Here is a 15,733-nt window from a genome sequence, read left to right as displayed (position 1 = left end):
AAGGATGGACAGGACCTCAGAGGCCATCTAATCTAATCCTCCCATTTGACTTGTGAGGAAGCTAAGGCCCAGAAAGGGTAAGCGGCTTGTGCTCAAGATGTACAAAGGTCCCAGGCTGCAGTCTCTATAACAGCTGTATGGGATATATCGGCTATTGAGGTCTCTGAGTCGCTTGCACACCTGTAAAACGTGGGCAATACCACTTGATGTGCCTCTGTCAGGAGGCTGCAGAGTAAAGTGCGTGGTGAACCTTAAAGAGCTACATAAATCCAGTTTAAGAACCAGTCATGCCACTGCGGGAAGCGTGGCTTCTCCTTTGCCTAAAGTGGATCTGGACCAGCTTCCTACTACCCACCCCGGGAGGGCCCTAGAAAGCCGCCACATCCCAAGGGGACCTTGGCTGCTCCTCGCAGAAAGAGGGGATGGGTACCCCAGTCATCCTGTCCCCTCCTCCTCCTTCCCATCCCTTTCGTGGGGACGCAACCCCAGTACGGGTGGGATGACAGTCACGGCCCCCAGCAGAAGCCACCCACTCCATCCTTCCTTGGCCCCGCCCTTCTGGGGACGGAAGGGGGCGGGGTCGCTCAGCTCATTGGGGGAGGTGGGGATGCCGTGGGACTCCTTTCTCTCTCTCCGTGGCGGCGGAAGCGCACGGCGGTTAGAGGCAGAACCGGCGACGACGGCAGCGGCGGCGGCGGTGTGGCGTCGTCGTCGTAGTCGTCGGCGGCGTCGGAGGCAGCCTTAGCCGGGCCGGAGGTGCTGCTGCTTCTGCTCGCTGGGTTCGGCGTCGGTGGTGTCGCTGTCGCTGTCGCTGCTGCTGCTGCTCGAGGTGTCGCGCTCGCAGGCGGTCGCGCCAGTCGCTGCCGTCTCGGCTGCGCTCTGCCCACGGCTCCTGGGCCCCTGCGCCCCGCCGCCCCCGGCCCCGCGCCGCCCCCGCCGATGGAGTCGGCCCTGGCGCTGCCCCCGGCGGGCCCCCGCCCGGCGCTTCCCGGCGTCGTCGCCACCGGCCCGGGCCCGCTGGGCGAGTTCTTGCCTCCGCCCGAGTGCCCGGTGTTCGAGCCTAGCTGGGAGGAGTTCGCCGACCCGTTCGCCTTCATCCACAAGATCCGGCCCATCGCCGAGCAGACTGGCATCTGCAAGGTGCGGCCGCCCCCGGTGAGTGACCCGAGGCTGCGCGAGGGCGGGCCCGGGAGGGCTGCGCGGAGGCGGCGGCGGCCGCCGGGGCCCCGCCGACAGCCCGGGGCTGGCCGAGGGAGAGCGTGGGGCTGACGGCCGCCCTGCGGGGCGCGGCGGGGGGTGTGCGTGTGCGCGCGTGTGCTGGGGAGTGTGAGCGGCGGGGCAGGGGCAGGGGCGGGTCGGGGGGCGCACTTGTGAGGAGTCGGGGCGAGGAGGAAAGTTTTCAATATGGCGGCGGGAGCCCCTGGTCCTTTGTGTGGCGGCGGCGGCGGCGGCGGCGGTCCCGGGGCGGCCCTCACCTGGGCGCCCCACCCCGCCCCGGGCCCCCGGCCCCCCGCCCGAGCCCGGTGCTGCCCGGGGACCCCGCGGCCCGGGGAGGGGTCCCGGCTCGCGTGTGCGTGCGTGTGTGTATGTGTGTGCGCGTGTGTACGTGTGTATGTTTGGGTGGGTGGGGGCGCCTGAGCCCCCAGCCCTTATCCCCTCAGGGTTGGGCCCCTGGGGCCGGGGCACCCCCTTTATTTTCTAGGGACCCAGTTTATGACTACATCAGAGCGGAGGATCCTTCTCTAAATTCAGCCCCCCACTCCGGGGAAGGGGGGGCTCCTAAATCAGAGGGGGACCCCGCCCTGACTGTTGGAGTGGGAGGGAGACCCAAACACGGGGCCTAACGGCTGCAACGTCCAGTGAAGCCAACCTGGAGCCCCCGAAAGAGCGGGGCGCACCCCTCCCCCCGGAGGCCGTCCCCCTCCCCCCTGGCGGGGGGGGGGGGCTGGACAAAGTTATCCAGGAGCGGCGGTTGGAGGGGCTGGGACCGTTGGGGGAGGGAGACCAACTGCCCTTCTTGCGGTTGTGGAGAGAGGGCCCTCTCCCATCCCCCCCCTCGTCCCTTCCCCGGACCAGCCGATCCCAAATTGGAGGATGAGGGAGAATCTGCTTTGTTTTGTTTATTTCTCACCCCCACCCATCCTCCACCCTCCCAGCCCCTTCCCAACCAAAGCTCAGCTCTTTGTAATGACGTCTTTGAGCAGGAGGGTCTCTCCTCTCTCCCCTTCTTGATCCCTCCCTCTTTCTGCCTGGTACTCGGCTTTGAAAAGATGTTTATTAGAAAAGGGGGTGGGTGGGAAATTGGTGGTCATTGATGCAGTCCAGGACGTGAAAAATCCGTCACGATCCCCCGCCCCCACACCCCCAATAAAGTCGCCACCACATTTTAAAGAGTTGCACTTGGCCAAGTTTTAAAACGAAGTTGAAATACCTGTCGTCCTGTGTGCCCCCCCTCCCCCCCATTTCAGGCTAGTCCGTTTGAGTTGTGGAGATCGTGCAGAAATAAAGCTGTAGTGGCGTGGACGAGGAGGGCTCTGGTGTCTGAAGGGAAGCGCTTTCTTTTAAACCTCTAGTCCTGCCAAAGCCCACAAAAACCCATCTTGTTGAAGTCATTGTTTTAATTCCTGAGGAGAAAATAAACAGTGGTTCATTGCTATTTTAGTTTTCTTATACTATCAGAAACTGGAATAGAAAGGGAGAATATAAATTGTGCAGTTCTTTTAATAGTTTGAAAGCTACTAACTTGGGCAAGTTCTTGGGGGCCCAGATATGTGAGTGGCTAGTGGTGAGAGGCAGAGGAGAGACCTCATGAGAGGAGGCTGGATTCCTGGGTGTTGTCCTCCATGTTGGCATTGTGGTGTACTATGGCTGGGGGAAAGCCCTTTATTTTTGCCTTTCTCTTCTGGTCTTTTTAGGGTCCCTGAATCTGAAAGACTGGGTTGCTTCAGTTTTGTCTGGCTACTTCTTTCCCTAACTTGGGTCACATGTAAATGGAAAGTTTAGCAAAATAATGTAGTCTTTTCCTACCCTTAATGTTAGACAGACATGATGGCCACCATTTTGTATAGAGAGGGATACAGCCTGAGGAAGGGTGTAAGGAGGCACAAATAATTTATAAATGTAAACCAATCCTCTCTTTTGGAATCCATCTCCATGCTTCCCACTTTGTTTAAAAAAGTCCAGTGCCAAATTGAAACTTGGTATTTGTTGTTAATTTGTTAATCTAACCACAGGAAGAGAATATATCCAGAAGTTGTTCTTCAAGAGGGGTCTTGTTGGAACAAAGGTTTCTTGAGAAATGTTAACAGTCTTTGTTTTAGGGAAAGAAGTGTTTCATTAGAAAAGCATAACTGTGAACAAGTGGTTTCATATAGTTGAAATAGCAAATAAAATCTGTTTTACACATTTCAGTAGGAGATAAATACATTTGTAGTAGACGTCAGTATTTTTAAATATTGAGTTCTTTTGGAGAAAAAAGTAGATACATTGAAAGGGTGGGATGTGAGAGTTATAGTTATTTACATCTTTTGGGAGGGATGGGGGAGGATAAGAGTAGAATAAAAAGCATTTATATGATTTTTTATATTGTTACCTTTGTACCTCAAATCATTAGGATTGTATTATCAATTACCACGAACTGGCATGAAAGAGTTTGAGCTGTATTCCTGGGAACTTCGTAGTGGTAAGGTTTTTTCAGTTATCACTGGGTTGTTATTCTGAAGTTCATATGAAAATAGGCTGCATAGATTTGGTGGGAACTAGTACTGGTTTTTAATATATGTGCCCAAGTCTAGATGTCGAAGTTAAAAAAAAAATAAATTAGCTTTTAATTCAAACAACATAGTGTGAAATAACCAACTTTATTTTCAGCTCTTAGTGTATTAGATTCAAATTGTTTTATAAAAGGAGAAAATTGTATATCTATTGCCTCTCTAGTTTTCTTACATTAAGGATCCAATCATTTTCAGTGTCATGTTTGTATTTGTAGATTTTCCAATCATTTTCAGTGTCATGTTTGTATTTGTAGATTTTCTGTTAACTAAGCTGTATAATACTAAATAATGCATGATTGAGTATTACTGGCACACCAAAGTTTATTGATGTTTAAACTCAATCAGCCAAAGGTACTTTAAATTCTCTTGTACCTTCACATTGGATATTTTGACTACATAGCCAGATATTTTATCTAGTGAACATAGCTTTTGGACTAGATGACACCCCGCCTTATATTCCCCCACTCCCTGTGAAGCAAGGGAGAAAAGCTATCAATTTATATGAGAATCTAACTTTGTACCAAAATCCAAGATGTCACAATTTTCCCTCAAACTTGTATCCTGTGTTTCTAATTTGATTAAGCTCTGTATAGCAAACATGTGTAAGTATATGTGAGATTGGATCATTGAAGGGAGTGGAATGCCATTATTTATAGACTTGTCATTTTAACTTGTGTAGACTTTAGCTTACATTTTACTTTGCTTTTCAAGGCATTATTTTGCATGTATGTGGACCATTCTCCCCAATTTTCTAAAAGGAAGGGCAAGGGGAAGAGAAGCCCAATTTTGTGACCTTTTATGATGGGGTTGATTGTAAGTGCCTAGTTGAATGGATTTTGCCTAGCGTCCAGGCTTACGGTGTTTTGTGCTTTTAACCTCCGAATCTTCTGAGTTCTTTGGCTTAAAATCTTTGCTACTGCATCATTTGTATTTGGCCATTAGTTTCTGGCTGTCTTTGTATAAATGTTCTTGTACTGGAGTCACCCTTCCTCTTAGAATGTGCTTATTGCAGCTTCACATAGAACCTATGGGAAAGAGGTCTTGGAATACTCCTGTACCCAAGTAACTAGGCAGAGAAACTGGCGGTTTTTTTTTTTTTTTTGGCCTCAAGGCAGGGGCCTGAATCGTTTGTTTTAGTATATGTCTTATTGCATGATTGGGAGAAGTGACCTATCGTTCAAGAATTTCATTTAAATCACTGAATTTACATTTGGCTATATTTGACTTTCATGATTATTGGTCTTTGAGTCACAATTAGGTCCATTAGAACTGTTAGTAAATTACTGAAGATTGACAATGAGGACCTAGTAACTTGAGTGGAGTTAAGAGATTTATCCTGCTTAACCTCCTGAGAAAGAGCTATCCTTTCATATATATATTTAGGTGATTTGTTGATAAAACATGCTATGTGAACCAGCATATTGGTCAAATAACTAGATCTAAATTTGCAAACCTATTTAATAGAGTGCCTCCATGTTACAGCCAGGGTTTTTGAATTGCTTCTTTGTTTTAGACACCAATGTAGGACTTACTTAACTGATTAAAAAAAAATTACAGAAAATTATTAACCCTTTGCATCACTTGTTCCTTGTTTCTTAATTAGGTTTAAAGTACTTTCTTTTTGTTCAGTAGAAGCTGAGTACTTCCAGTTGAGTGGCTGATTTAATTCCTCAAATCCTGCCATCTCTATTGATGGTTTTTGAGGCCATTAAATATGGAATTTTCCAGACTTAATATTACACAAATTTGCTACTCATAAAACTTTAAAAAGGGCAAAAAATGTATTTACTATAAACTAATTTCTTTAAATTGAACTTGACTCATTTCCTATAATGAGATCTTTTGCAGACCTTGCAACCTTTGATTGTCCTCTTAATTAGACCACTTTAAGGTTGTCTCAAGATAAGAAATGTTGGGAGAGGCAGAGCCACGAAAATGAAAGTGCTAATTGGGTTCCTTATATTGTGGTTCCTGTAGTCAGCCTACCAAATGCCATCTAAAAGATTGGCTGCAAAACCACTCTGAGTTGGATGAGAAAAAGTTGGGATTTGCATTTGCGTAAGTATAGGACATGGGGTCCTGGTTCATTCTTTTTGTCCGGTAGACCTGCTTGGTTTATGATAACATGGTAATTGAATGCAATTTTTCTTCCCTGGAGATGAGATAAAAAGCTATCACAAAGGAAGCCCATAGAGTGTGGCCCTACGCTAGCCTAACTAGGCTAGCTTTTTTTAAGTCCCCGTGTCCAAGTAGGTGATATACTAAACTCAAATTCTGAAGACACCTGAATTTTAAAAATTATTTCATTATTTGACATTTCATCTTGCCAAATGATAGTGTTAATTCAGTTCTGGAGTTACTCCTGGCTTTGGACACAGCTTAAACATTAGTGCTCTACCTTGGACTCATTTCCTGGTTCCCAGTTAGAATTAATTCTTGGAGCCCCCGCCTCAGAGAGGACCAAAATGACATCACTATGCTAGAGTCAAGTTTCAGTGTGTCCAACTGTGGCTGGTTAGACCAATACGAACCCAGAATGCTCTACCACAGGTTGGGCACAAATAGTCCATGTGAACATTTGGGGTGGATACTCCAAACTTGCGCATCCTTTGTTTCCTTTGAGCTGTTTTCAATTCTGCTTTGCTCATAGAACATAGCACCTTCTCTGATGGGGGCACACCATGTTGGACAGTCCTGTGCCAGTGTCTCCCATGTCACACAATCAATTCCAAAGTTCTCGAGAGAGACCTTGACAGTGTCCTTGTATCACTTCTTCTGACCATCATGTGAACACTTGCCCTCTGTGAGTTCTCCATGAAATAGTCTTTGGCAATTGTCGTTTTGCATTTGAACAACGTGGCCAGCCCATCGGAATTGCGCTCTCCGAAGCAGAGTTTGAATGCTGGGCAGTTTAGTTTGAGTAAGGACCTCAGTGTCTGGTACCTTATCCTGCCAGGTGATCTTCAGAATCTTCCTAAGATGATTCAAGTGGAAGTGATTCAGTTTCCTGCCATGGCGCTGGTAGACTGTCCAGGTTTCACAGGCATACAACAATGAGGTCAACCCCAAGGCTCTGTAGACCTTCAGTTTGGTAATCTGTCTGATACCTCTTCTCTCCCATACTTTCCTTCGGAGCTCCCAAACACTGAGCTAGCTCTGGCAATGCGTATCTTAACCTAATTATCAATGTGTACATCCCTGGAAAGTACACTGCCAAGGTAAGTGAACTTGTCCACAGCATTCAGAACTTCTCCATTTGCTGTAACTGATGGTTCCATGTATGGATGGTATGGTGTGTGGTGGTGGCTGGTGGAGCACCTGTGTTTTCTTGGTGTTAATTGTTAGGCCAAAATTAGCACAAACAGCAGAGAAATGATCTATACTTGGTTGTATCTCAGCTTTACAGGCTGCATTGAGTGCGCAATCATTTGTAAACAGAAAATCATGCACCAACACTCCACTTTGGTCTTTGCTTGTAGTAGCCTTTTCAAGTTGAAGAATTTACCATCAGTGCAGTAGCTGACCTTGATGCCATGTTCATCCTCATTGAAAGCATTTGACATTACTGTTCTTTTTTGGAAAACTCCTTTGGGCTGCTTGCATAATTTTTGGTATCTAACTTATGGAATGATTTTTGTATTGGTTGAAATTTCTGTGTTTTAAAAAAATCTTGCTGATGAGAAATAATGATTATCATGACAGAACTAAATACAAACTAAAGTCATTTTAGTTTAACCAAGTGCCTTTAATTTAGTGCCTACTATGTGCCTTGACCAAAGAAAGACTTGTTAAGGATATTACCTATAATTTGGAGAGCCCCAATTAGGGGCTTCTCCTGGCTCCTATTTGTTTGACCCTGGATGAGTTGCTTAACCCCTCTAGGTTTACGTTTCCTTATGTGTAATAAGAGTTAAGGGATTGAACTAGATGTTCTCAAGTCTCTTCCATCTCTAAATCCCATGATTTACAATTTACAGCTTTTAAGCTCCTTGAGAGCAAGGAATGGTTCTGTCTAGCACAGTCTTGAATTTATTAGAAGTTTAATGTTTGATGACTAGATCCTATGACTCAAATTTTGCCTTTTCCCTAACAAATTTTTTTTCCTCTATTAGTAGCCATGTAAAGGTTAGGTTGATAGCTTGTTCTATACAGCTTAAGTTGCTGGACTGAGAGTAAGAATTGATTGTGGAGTGTTTAGAGCCAAAAATGAACAGGGATTTGACTAAGTGCATCTATGTAGGTTTTAAAAATCTTTCACACCCCAAGTTGCAGTTCAGTTTTTCTTCAAGAAACATCACCATTTAAGTCCGTAAATTGCCTAATGGTACTCCCTTGTATCAAGATTTTTTTTTCTTTTGGTGAGTGGATTTCCCGACTGGAGGAAAATAGGTTCTTTTCATTTCTGCAGAGGGAGGAACATTTTTAGAGATGGTTTGGTGCTTTGAATTTCTTCTTGAAATTGGAAGCATTGAGATTTAATAGAAGGGAACTAGAGGGGGAAGGAATCTGACTGGAAACTTGCTCCATTTACTTCCTGCCAACGTAGGGGTAGGAGGGAGGAAGGCAGTATTGGGGTGGGCAGATGGCCTTTTGGTGCCAAATGTAATTACATGCAAGAAAGAGCCTGATAGTTAACTGGATTTGCTTCTCTCTTGTCATTGTTAAGTCATGTCAGACTCCTCTGTGACCCCATTTGGGGTTTTCTTGGCAAAGATACTGGAGTGGCTTGCCATTTCCTTCTTCAGCTTATTTTACATTTGAAGAACTGAGGCAAATAGGGTGAAGTGACTTGCCCAGGGTCACACAGCTAGTGTGTCTAAGGCCAGTTTTGAACCCAGGAAGATGAGGCTTCTGATTCCAGGCCCAGCACAGTCTATCCACTTTGCCACCTAGCTTCTGTATAGTGTATAAAGAGAAGATTTAGGAATTGAGGCTTGAGTCTTACGTGTCTAGTGGGTGAAGAACACTTGGATTAGGGATGGGGAGGAAGTGCTTTACTTTTGTGTCTACTATCCATTGTCTTTATCTTTGGAGAAAGGTCTGAATGTTTAGAACAGTTGTTGGGTGTTGTAATCAGCTAATTATTGTAGGTAGCATGCCACTCTGAGTGGAGGGAAATTCTCATAATGAAAATTGACATGGTTCTCTCCTGTTCCTCCCCTTTTATCTTTGAGATTATCCGGGCTTCTCTTTCCTAGGAGTGTTCTTTTGACAACTACTATCCAGGACAACCTACAGACTAGAGTGCTAATTTAAGTGGAGCTTTATGTTAAAAATAATACTGAAATACTCAAAAGATTCCCTGTTGTTGACTTATCTTTGATTGGGCTATGCCATCTTAATTCAGTTCCTAGACACCTTTCTTGGACTATTTTGGTAGCGTCTTTAATAGTGCTCCCTGCCTTAAGACTTTCTCCTACACATTCTATCAAGTCAAAACAGCCTGCTATGTATGAGGCACTGTGCAAAGTGCTAGGGATACAAATAAAGGCAAAAGAAAAAGGAATTTACAGACTAGACTAATGGAGGAGACAGCATGCAAACAACCATGTACAAAAAAGATATCTATATCTACACATACACACACGTGTATATATATGCATATATGTGTATATATGAGATGAAATGGAGGTAATTTTAGAGGGAATGCATTAAGATTGGGAGGATTAGGAAGGGTTTCTTGCACAAAGTGGGACTTCAGCTGAAATTTGAAGAAAGCTAGAGTCATAAGGGAAGAATATTCTGAGTATGGAGGATTCCCACTGAAGATGCATAGTCAGGTGACTATCCTAAAACACAGGTCTGACCATGGCATTCCACTTCAGTAAACTCCAGTGGCTCCCTCTTGCCTCTAGGATAAAATATAAACTCCCCTGTTTGGCGTTCAAAGCCTTTCACAACCCGGCCCTACCTTCCCAGCCTTGATTCCCAGTCATCATTCCCTTTTTGACGCTCAGTGGTCCAGCAAAAACTGGCTTCTTAATTTCTAAAAAATATTTATTCTTAGTTTTGAACATTCACCTTTATAAGATTTTTAGTTTTAAATTTTCTCCCTCTCCTTCCCTGTTCCCCTGTCCAGGACGGCGTGGAATCTGATATAGGCCTTACATGTACAATCATATTAAACATATTTTCACATTCGTCAGATTGTAAAGAAGAATTAGAACCAAAGGGAAAAACCATGACAAAGAAGAAACAAAAAAAAAGGAAAAATAGTATGCTTCGATCTGTATTCATATTCTACATCTCTGTATGTGGATAGCATTTTCCATCATGAGTCTTTTGGAATTGTCTTAGATCATTGCATTGCTGAGAAGAGCTAAGTCTTTCAAAGTTGGTCATCAGCACAGTGTTGCTCTTACTGTGTACAGTGTTTTCCTAGTTCTGCTCACTTCAATCAGCATCAGTTCATGCAGGTCTTTCAACTGGCTTCTTTCTTACACATGACTGTCCATCTCCTATGTCTAGTGTTTTTGCATTGGTGTTCTCCATGCCTGAACTATAGCATTTCTGTCTCTTAAAATCCCTAGTTTTCTTTTAAGATTCAGCTGAAGCACGCCCTTCTTCTACATGAAGCCGATGTTGATTCCTCCCCCCTTCTTCTAGTGCCCTCCCTCCCAAAGAGAACTGTATATACTTAACTTGCTCTCCTAAAGATTGTGAGCTCCTTGAGGACAGGGACTTTTCATTTTTATCTTTGTATCCCTGGTTCCTGGCACATGGTAGGTGATTAAAAAAATATTTGTTGATCTACCTGGAAATAATCTTTTTAAAGAAATGTACATGATTCTTCATTGCTTTTTGGACAGCATTTGAGTTTTAGTGCGTTCCCCTTCCTCTTTTTTTTTTTCCCGATGAATGTGCATACAGTATAGGCTATACTTACTTATTTGTTGCAGGTTTCAGTATTAGTAGAAATTCTTTTTAGACTTGATATGGTTCATATGCAGAATAATTATAATTCGTTAGGATAATTTATTTTCACTACTTAAAAGATTCTATTTAGAATTAATAGAATTTTGAATTGGAAGTAAACTTTAAGATCATCTTAGTCCAGCCTTCGTTTTAACTGATACCTAAACAGGTTAAATGACTTGCCTGAGGCCACATGGATTTAGTAGATGAGTTGAGATTTGAACCCAGTTCTCTACTACTGTGATTAGAGACTGTTACCATTTTATGGATGGGAAACCTTTAGACATATGAGGCTCTTTAATGATTGTGTTGGAATTACAGACTCTTGAAGTCACTTGATTTTTTTGTTGTTGTTGTTTTTTAGTCGCTTGATTTTATGTTATTCCTTGCCCTTGTTGCTTTTGTTGTATTGGAACATTTTGTTTCATAATTTTAATTTCATAAACCAGTGGTTTAAAACAACCTATACTTCCAAGAATTGAGGAAGCCATAGCTAGTTAGTGTGAGTGGGGAATGCCAGGTTTTTAAAAGCAGATGAGGGTTTTGTTTTTTCCTGTTAATTCCAGCTTTACCTTGGATCAAGCTTCCTTCATCTGCAAATGAGGATCAGGCACCAACTGGGGCTGCTGTCTAGATTAATTAATTGGTGATGGGAAAGGGATTAAGATCCAAAGACTGACTTGTGCATTCTTGAAAGTTTATGGTAGTTTGTGAATGCTTTTTTTTCCTTTAATTAATTTTAGTTTAACGTTCACTTCCTTAAGCTTTTGAGTTTTAAATTTTCTCCACCTTCCTCCCCTCCCACCTTCCCTAGACAGCTCTACATATACTTTCTTAAAAACGTATTTTCACATTAGTTGTGTTCTAAAGAATTAGAACCAATGGGAGAAACCACCAGAAAGAAAAAAACAGAAAAAAAAAGAGCATCTGCTTCCATCTGCATTCAGACTCCATATTTCTTTCTCTGGATGTGGATAGCATTTTCCATCATGAGTCTTTTGGAGTTGCCTGAGATCCTTGCATTGCTGAGAAGAACTAAGTCTATCATGTCATAGCACAGTATGACTGGTACTGTGTACTGGGTTTTGCTCATTCCACTCAGCATCAGTTCATATGAGTCTTTCCAGATTTTTCTGAAGTCCACCTGCTCATAATTTCTTATAGCACAATAGTATTCCATTACATTCATATGCCGCAACTTGTTCAGGCATTGCCCAGTTAATGGGTATCCCCTTAATTTCCAATCCACCACAAAAAGTGTTGCTATAAGTATTTTTGTACATGTGGGTCTTTTTCCCATTTTTACTATATCTTTGAGATACAGCCTTAGAAACTGGAAATGCTGGGTCAAAGGGTATGCACATTTCTATAGCCCTTTGGACATGGTTCCAAATTGCTCTCCACAATGGTTGGATCAGTTCACAACTCCACCAACATTACGTTAGTGTTCCAATTTTCTCACATCTAATCTATCGTTTATAATTTTCCTGTTTCGTCATGTTAGCCAATCTGATAGGTGTGATGTGGTAGAGAATGCTTTTTGAGCTGAGGTACACCAACCAGTTCTAGGGCTCTTAAAAGATGAATCATTTTCTTCACAAACACACAAAAAGTTCTACACCTGGAACACACAAGGATTGAGGGAAGGGCAATAGTTTTACCTGGAAAGTAGAAGAATGCAACAGGATAAGTTTAGGTAGAGTTTTTCTATCAACTTTACAGTTTTTTGGGGGGGGATTGTTCATGTCTAGTGAAAGATTTTGGGTAGCGGTTGTGTACTAGGTGTTCTTAAATGATTTTTTGTGCTTAGCCTAATATGGATAAGCTTTGTAGAAAGCAGGCAAGATCATGTTTGATGCAAAAGTTCTAAAATTTGTATGCCTTGAAAAACTACTTAGCGGAATTCAGTAAATACACTTTGTATTCTTGTCCATATCTCCATTTTGAATATCTGGTAAAGACTTTTGCATAGCCACTAAAAAGTTGACCTGAGCAAATTTGAATCTCTACATTTTCAGCTCAGTATCTCATAGGATAGAACCTCTGTAGACTTGATAAGCAGAGTTTGAAGAGCCCTGAACTTCGAGTAAAAAGACTGGCTCAAATTTCAACTCTTATGTACAACTAGTGATGTGATTTTAGGCAAGTGAACCTGTCCCTTCTAAAGTGAAGGCAGAAGTCCCCAAAAGGATTATTACCTTTCCTTTGAGATTCTTTCTCTTCCCTATCTTCTGTCGATAGCTTGTTTGTACACAGGTGTTTGCATGTTGTCTTCCTCATTAGACTGTGAGCTCCTAGAGGCTCGGCACAGTTTTGCTTTCTTTTGTCCTCAGCCTTAGCCCGGAGCCTGGCACAGAGTGTTGGACTGAATGATCTTTAAATCCTGTTAACCATTTATTAAGGACTTTGTTGCTGAGTATTGAGGATACAGGACATAATGGAAATTGTGCCTGTACTCAAGTCAGGCTGGAAAGATAAGTTGGAGGCTGCCAGTGACTGAAGCTCCGTGACCTATGCTTTAGGAATGTTTCAGCTGGGGGAAGATGGATTTGCAGGGGGACCATTTGGGAGATTGTGAGCTCCTGGAGAGCAGGCACTGTCTTTTGCCTTTTTGTAGCCTCCGCTTAGCACAGTCCTTGGCAACATGGTAGGCGATTAATAAATGATTATTTACAATTGATTTGGAGGCTAGGCGAGAAGTTGCAAATACTTGAACAAGGCTGATGGCCATGTGAATGGAGAGAAGCAGCATCAACTTTACTTGGTAACTGATTGGATACAGAGGGAGAAGAAAGAGTCTGACTACTGTGAACTTTGGTGACTTACAGGAGGAGAAAGAGCAATTCCACTGAGTCAGCTAGGTGACAGAGGGGATAGTGTTGGGCCGAGAGTCAGGAAGACCTGAGTTTAAATGCCGCCCAGATATTTATTTTTATCTCTGTGACTCTAAGCCAGTCACTTAACCTCTGTTTGCCTCAACTTTAAAATGAGTATAATTACAGCTTCTACCTCACAGGGTTGTTGTGAGGATTAAATGAGATATTTGTAAAGCATTTAAATAGCACAGTGCCTGGCACACAGTAGGTGCTGTATAAATACTGTTCCCTTCTTTACCTATGTGACATCTAGGTAGAGAGGTATCTAGTAGGCAGCTGGTGATAGATGTGATCTCTAGGAAATACCTTTAGTTAGGGGGAATCCACTACTACTGAAAGCAAGGCCAGTTCACTTGGCTCGTGGTTTTTTTTTTTTTTTTGAGCCCAAATCTCCCTTTCTCTGAGCTTTGTAATCCACAGGACATCCCTTCTGGAATATTTGACATTAGTGTGAGTTTTTTTCCCCTGTAAATTAATGGAAGTACTTGAATTAGAAAAACACCTTTTTATACATACCTTAATCACTAATAACACTGGGAATTTTTTTGTACTCCTGCAGCATAACGTGCTTTAGTCAAGACCAGGCAACTGAACCCAGGTTTCTGTTCGCAACTTTTCTTTTGTTGTGTGCCCATAGGTTTAAAAAAGTTAGAAAAAAAATGCTTGCCACTCTATTTGACCAAGGTATTTTGAAGCATTATCTCAAGTACTTTGTGCTCTTTAATATGCAGCATTATGGTGTTTTGTGTATAGAGGCAGCGAGATAAAGTGGCATTTTTTAGCCCTGGAGTCTGGGGAACTTGGGCTCAAATCTCAGCTCAGATATTTGTTACAACTGTGACTTTGGGCAAGTCTCTTAACCTCCCTGGTTCTCAGTTTTATCATCTGTAAAATGAGGGTATTGGATTATAGATGACTTCAGCAGTTCTCTCCATTTCTAGATCTAAGATTCTTTTTTATTTTTTTTTTGCTTTTTGGCAGGGCAATCGGGGTTAAGTGACTTGCCCAAAGTCACACAGCTAGTACGTGTGTCAAGTGTCTGAGGTGGGATTTGAACTCAGGTCTTCCTGACTCCAGGGCCTGTGCTCTACTGACTGCGCCACCTAGCTGCCCCGCTAGATCTAAGATTCTAATTATTAGGAAGTTTTTTTTCCCCCTGACATTCAATTTAAATTTGCCTCTGCAATTTTCAGTCATTGTTAGTGGTTCTACGCTCTGGGACCAACCAGACTAAGTCCACTTCCTCCACTATGTGATGACTATGAAGCTACTTGATTGAAAATAGCTATCGGTCTTCATGACCTCAGTCTTTTATTCAGGTTAAACATCTGTGGTTCTTTCAGTCAGATCTCATGACCTGGTCTCAGTGCCCTTCACCATTTTGTTCTGTTCACCATTCTCTGGACAACTCTCTAGCTTATCTGTGACCTTCTTAAACCCAGAGCTCTATATGATCCTCCAATTGAAGTCTGACAAGGATAGAATACAAAGGGGCTATCAATGCTTCTCAAACCAACTCAAGCTGGCAGCCCCTCTTTGACCGCTTGTGTGGTACACTAACACTTGGTGAACTTTTTCAGAACTGATACTTATTTCCCTTCACATAGCCCGCCTGCTAGCCGAAGTACTTGACTTGCTGGTTTTTTTTTGTTGTTGTTTATTCTATCTTTTGCCTCCTTGCCTTTTCACAGGTTTTCCCATATGCTTGAAATTTATTTGCCTCCTTACCTCAGTGAGCTCAAGACCCAATGATCCTTCAGGGTGTCCTCTATGAGAAGCTTTCCTGGAACCTCTATGCTGTTGGGGCTCTGTCTGTCCTAACTCAATTTTTCTGTCATGTGTGCATTATTTTGTGTAGATAATGTATTCTGTCCAGTAAAGGATGATCTCCTTAAGGTTAGGAGCTGTTTGTCTTTATACCCCCAGTACCTAGTAGAGTACCTTGCACATAATAGTCATGTAGTATGTGTTTGGCCAGTGACAATGAAAAATTATTTCTGTTGTGCAGTTTGACTGTGATGCCTAAAGGCTGGTCCTGCTGATATTCTGGTGTTTCAAACAGAATTGTTGGAGGATTTAAGTTGAGGTCACTTTTCATTGAGATACACTTACTTGGTCCAATGAGGGGCAGTGGGTACATGAAGGGATGAATAGACATGGGGAAGGGGG

At 43.1% G+C, this 15,733-nt stretch overlaps 1 protein-coding gene across 2 annotated transcripts in view; it reads left to right on the top strand.

The window, feature by feature from the left end:
- Positions 1–939: 939 nt before the first annotated feature.
- Positions 940–15,733, top strand: part of KDM5B (lysine demethylase 5B) — a 72,417-nt gene continuing 57,623 nt past the window's right edge. For both annotated transcript variants that reach the window (XM_036754547.1, XM_036754546.1), the window contains exon 1: positions 940–1,155. In XM_036754547.1, the coding sequence (XP_036610442.1) occupies positions 940–1,155 (216 nt within the window). The remainder of the gene's footprint in view (positions 1,156–15,733) is intronic.

The sequence above is a fragment of the Trichosurus vulpecula genome, chromosome 4 (genome assembly GCF_011100635.1).
Source record: "Trichosurus vulpecula isolate mTriVul1 chromosome 4, mTriVul1.pri, whole genome shotgun sequence".
NCBI classification, from domain to species: Eukaryota; Metazoa; Chordata; class Mammalia; order Diprotodontia; family Phalangeridae; genus Trichosurus; species Trichosurus vulpecula.
This window is presented reverse-complemented; position numbering and strand designations above follow the sequence as displayed.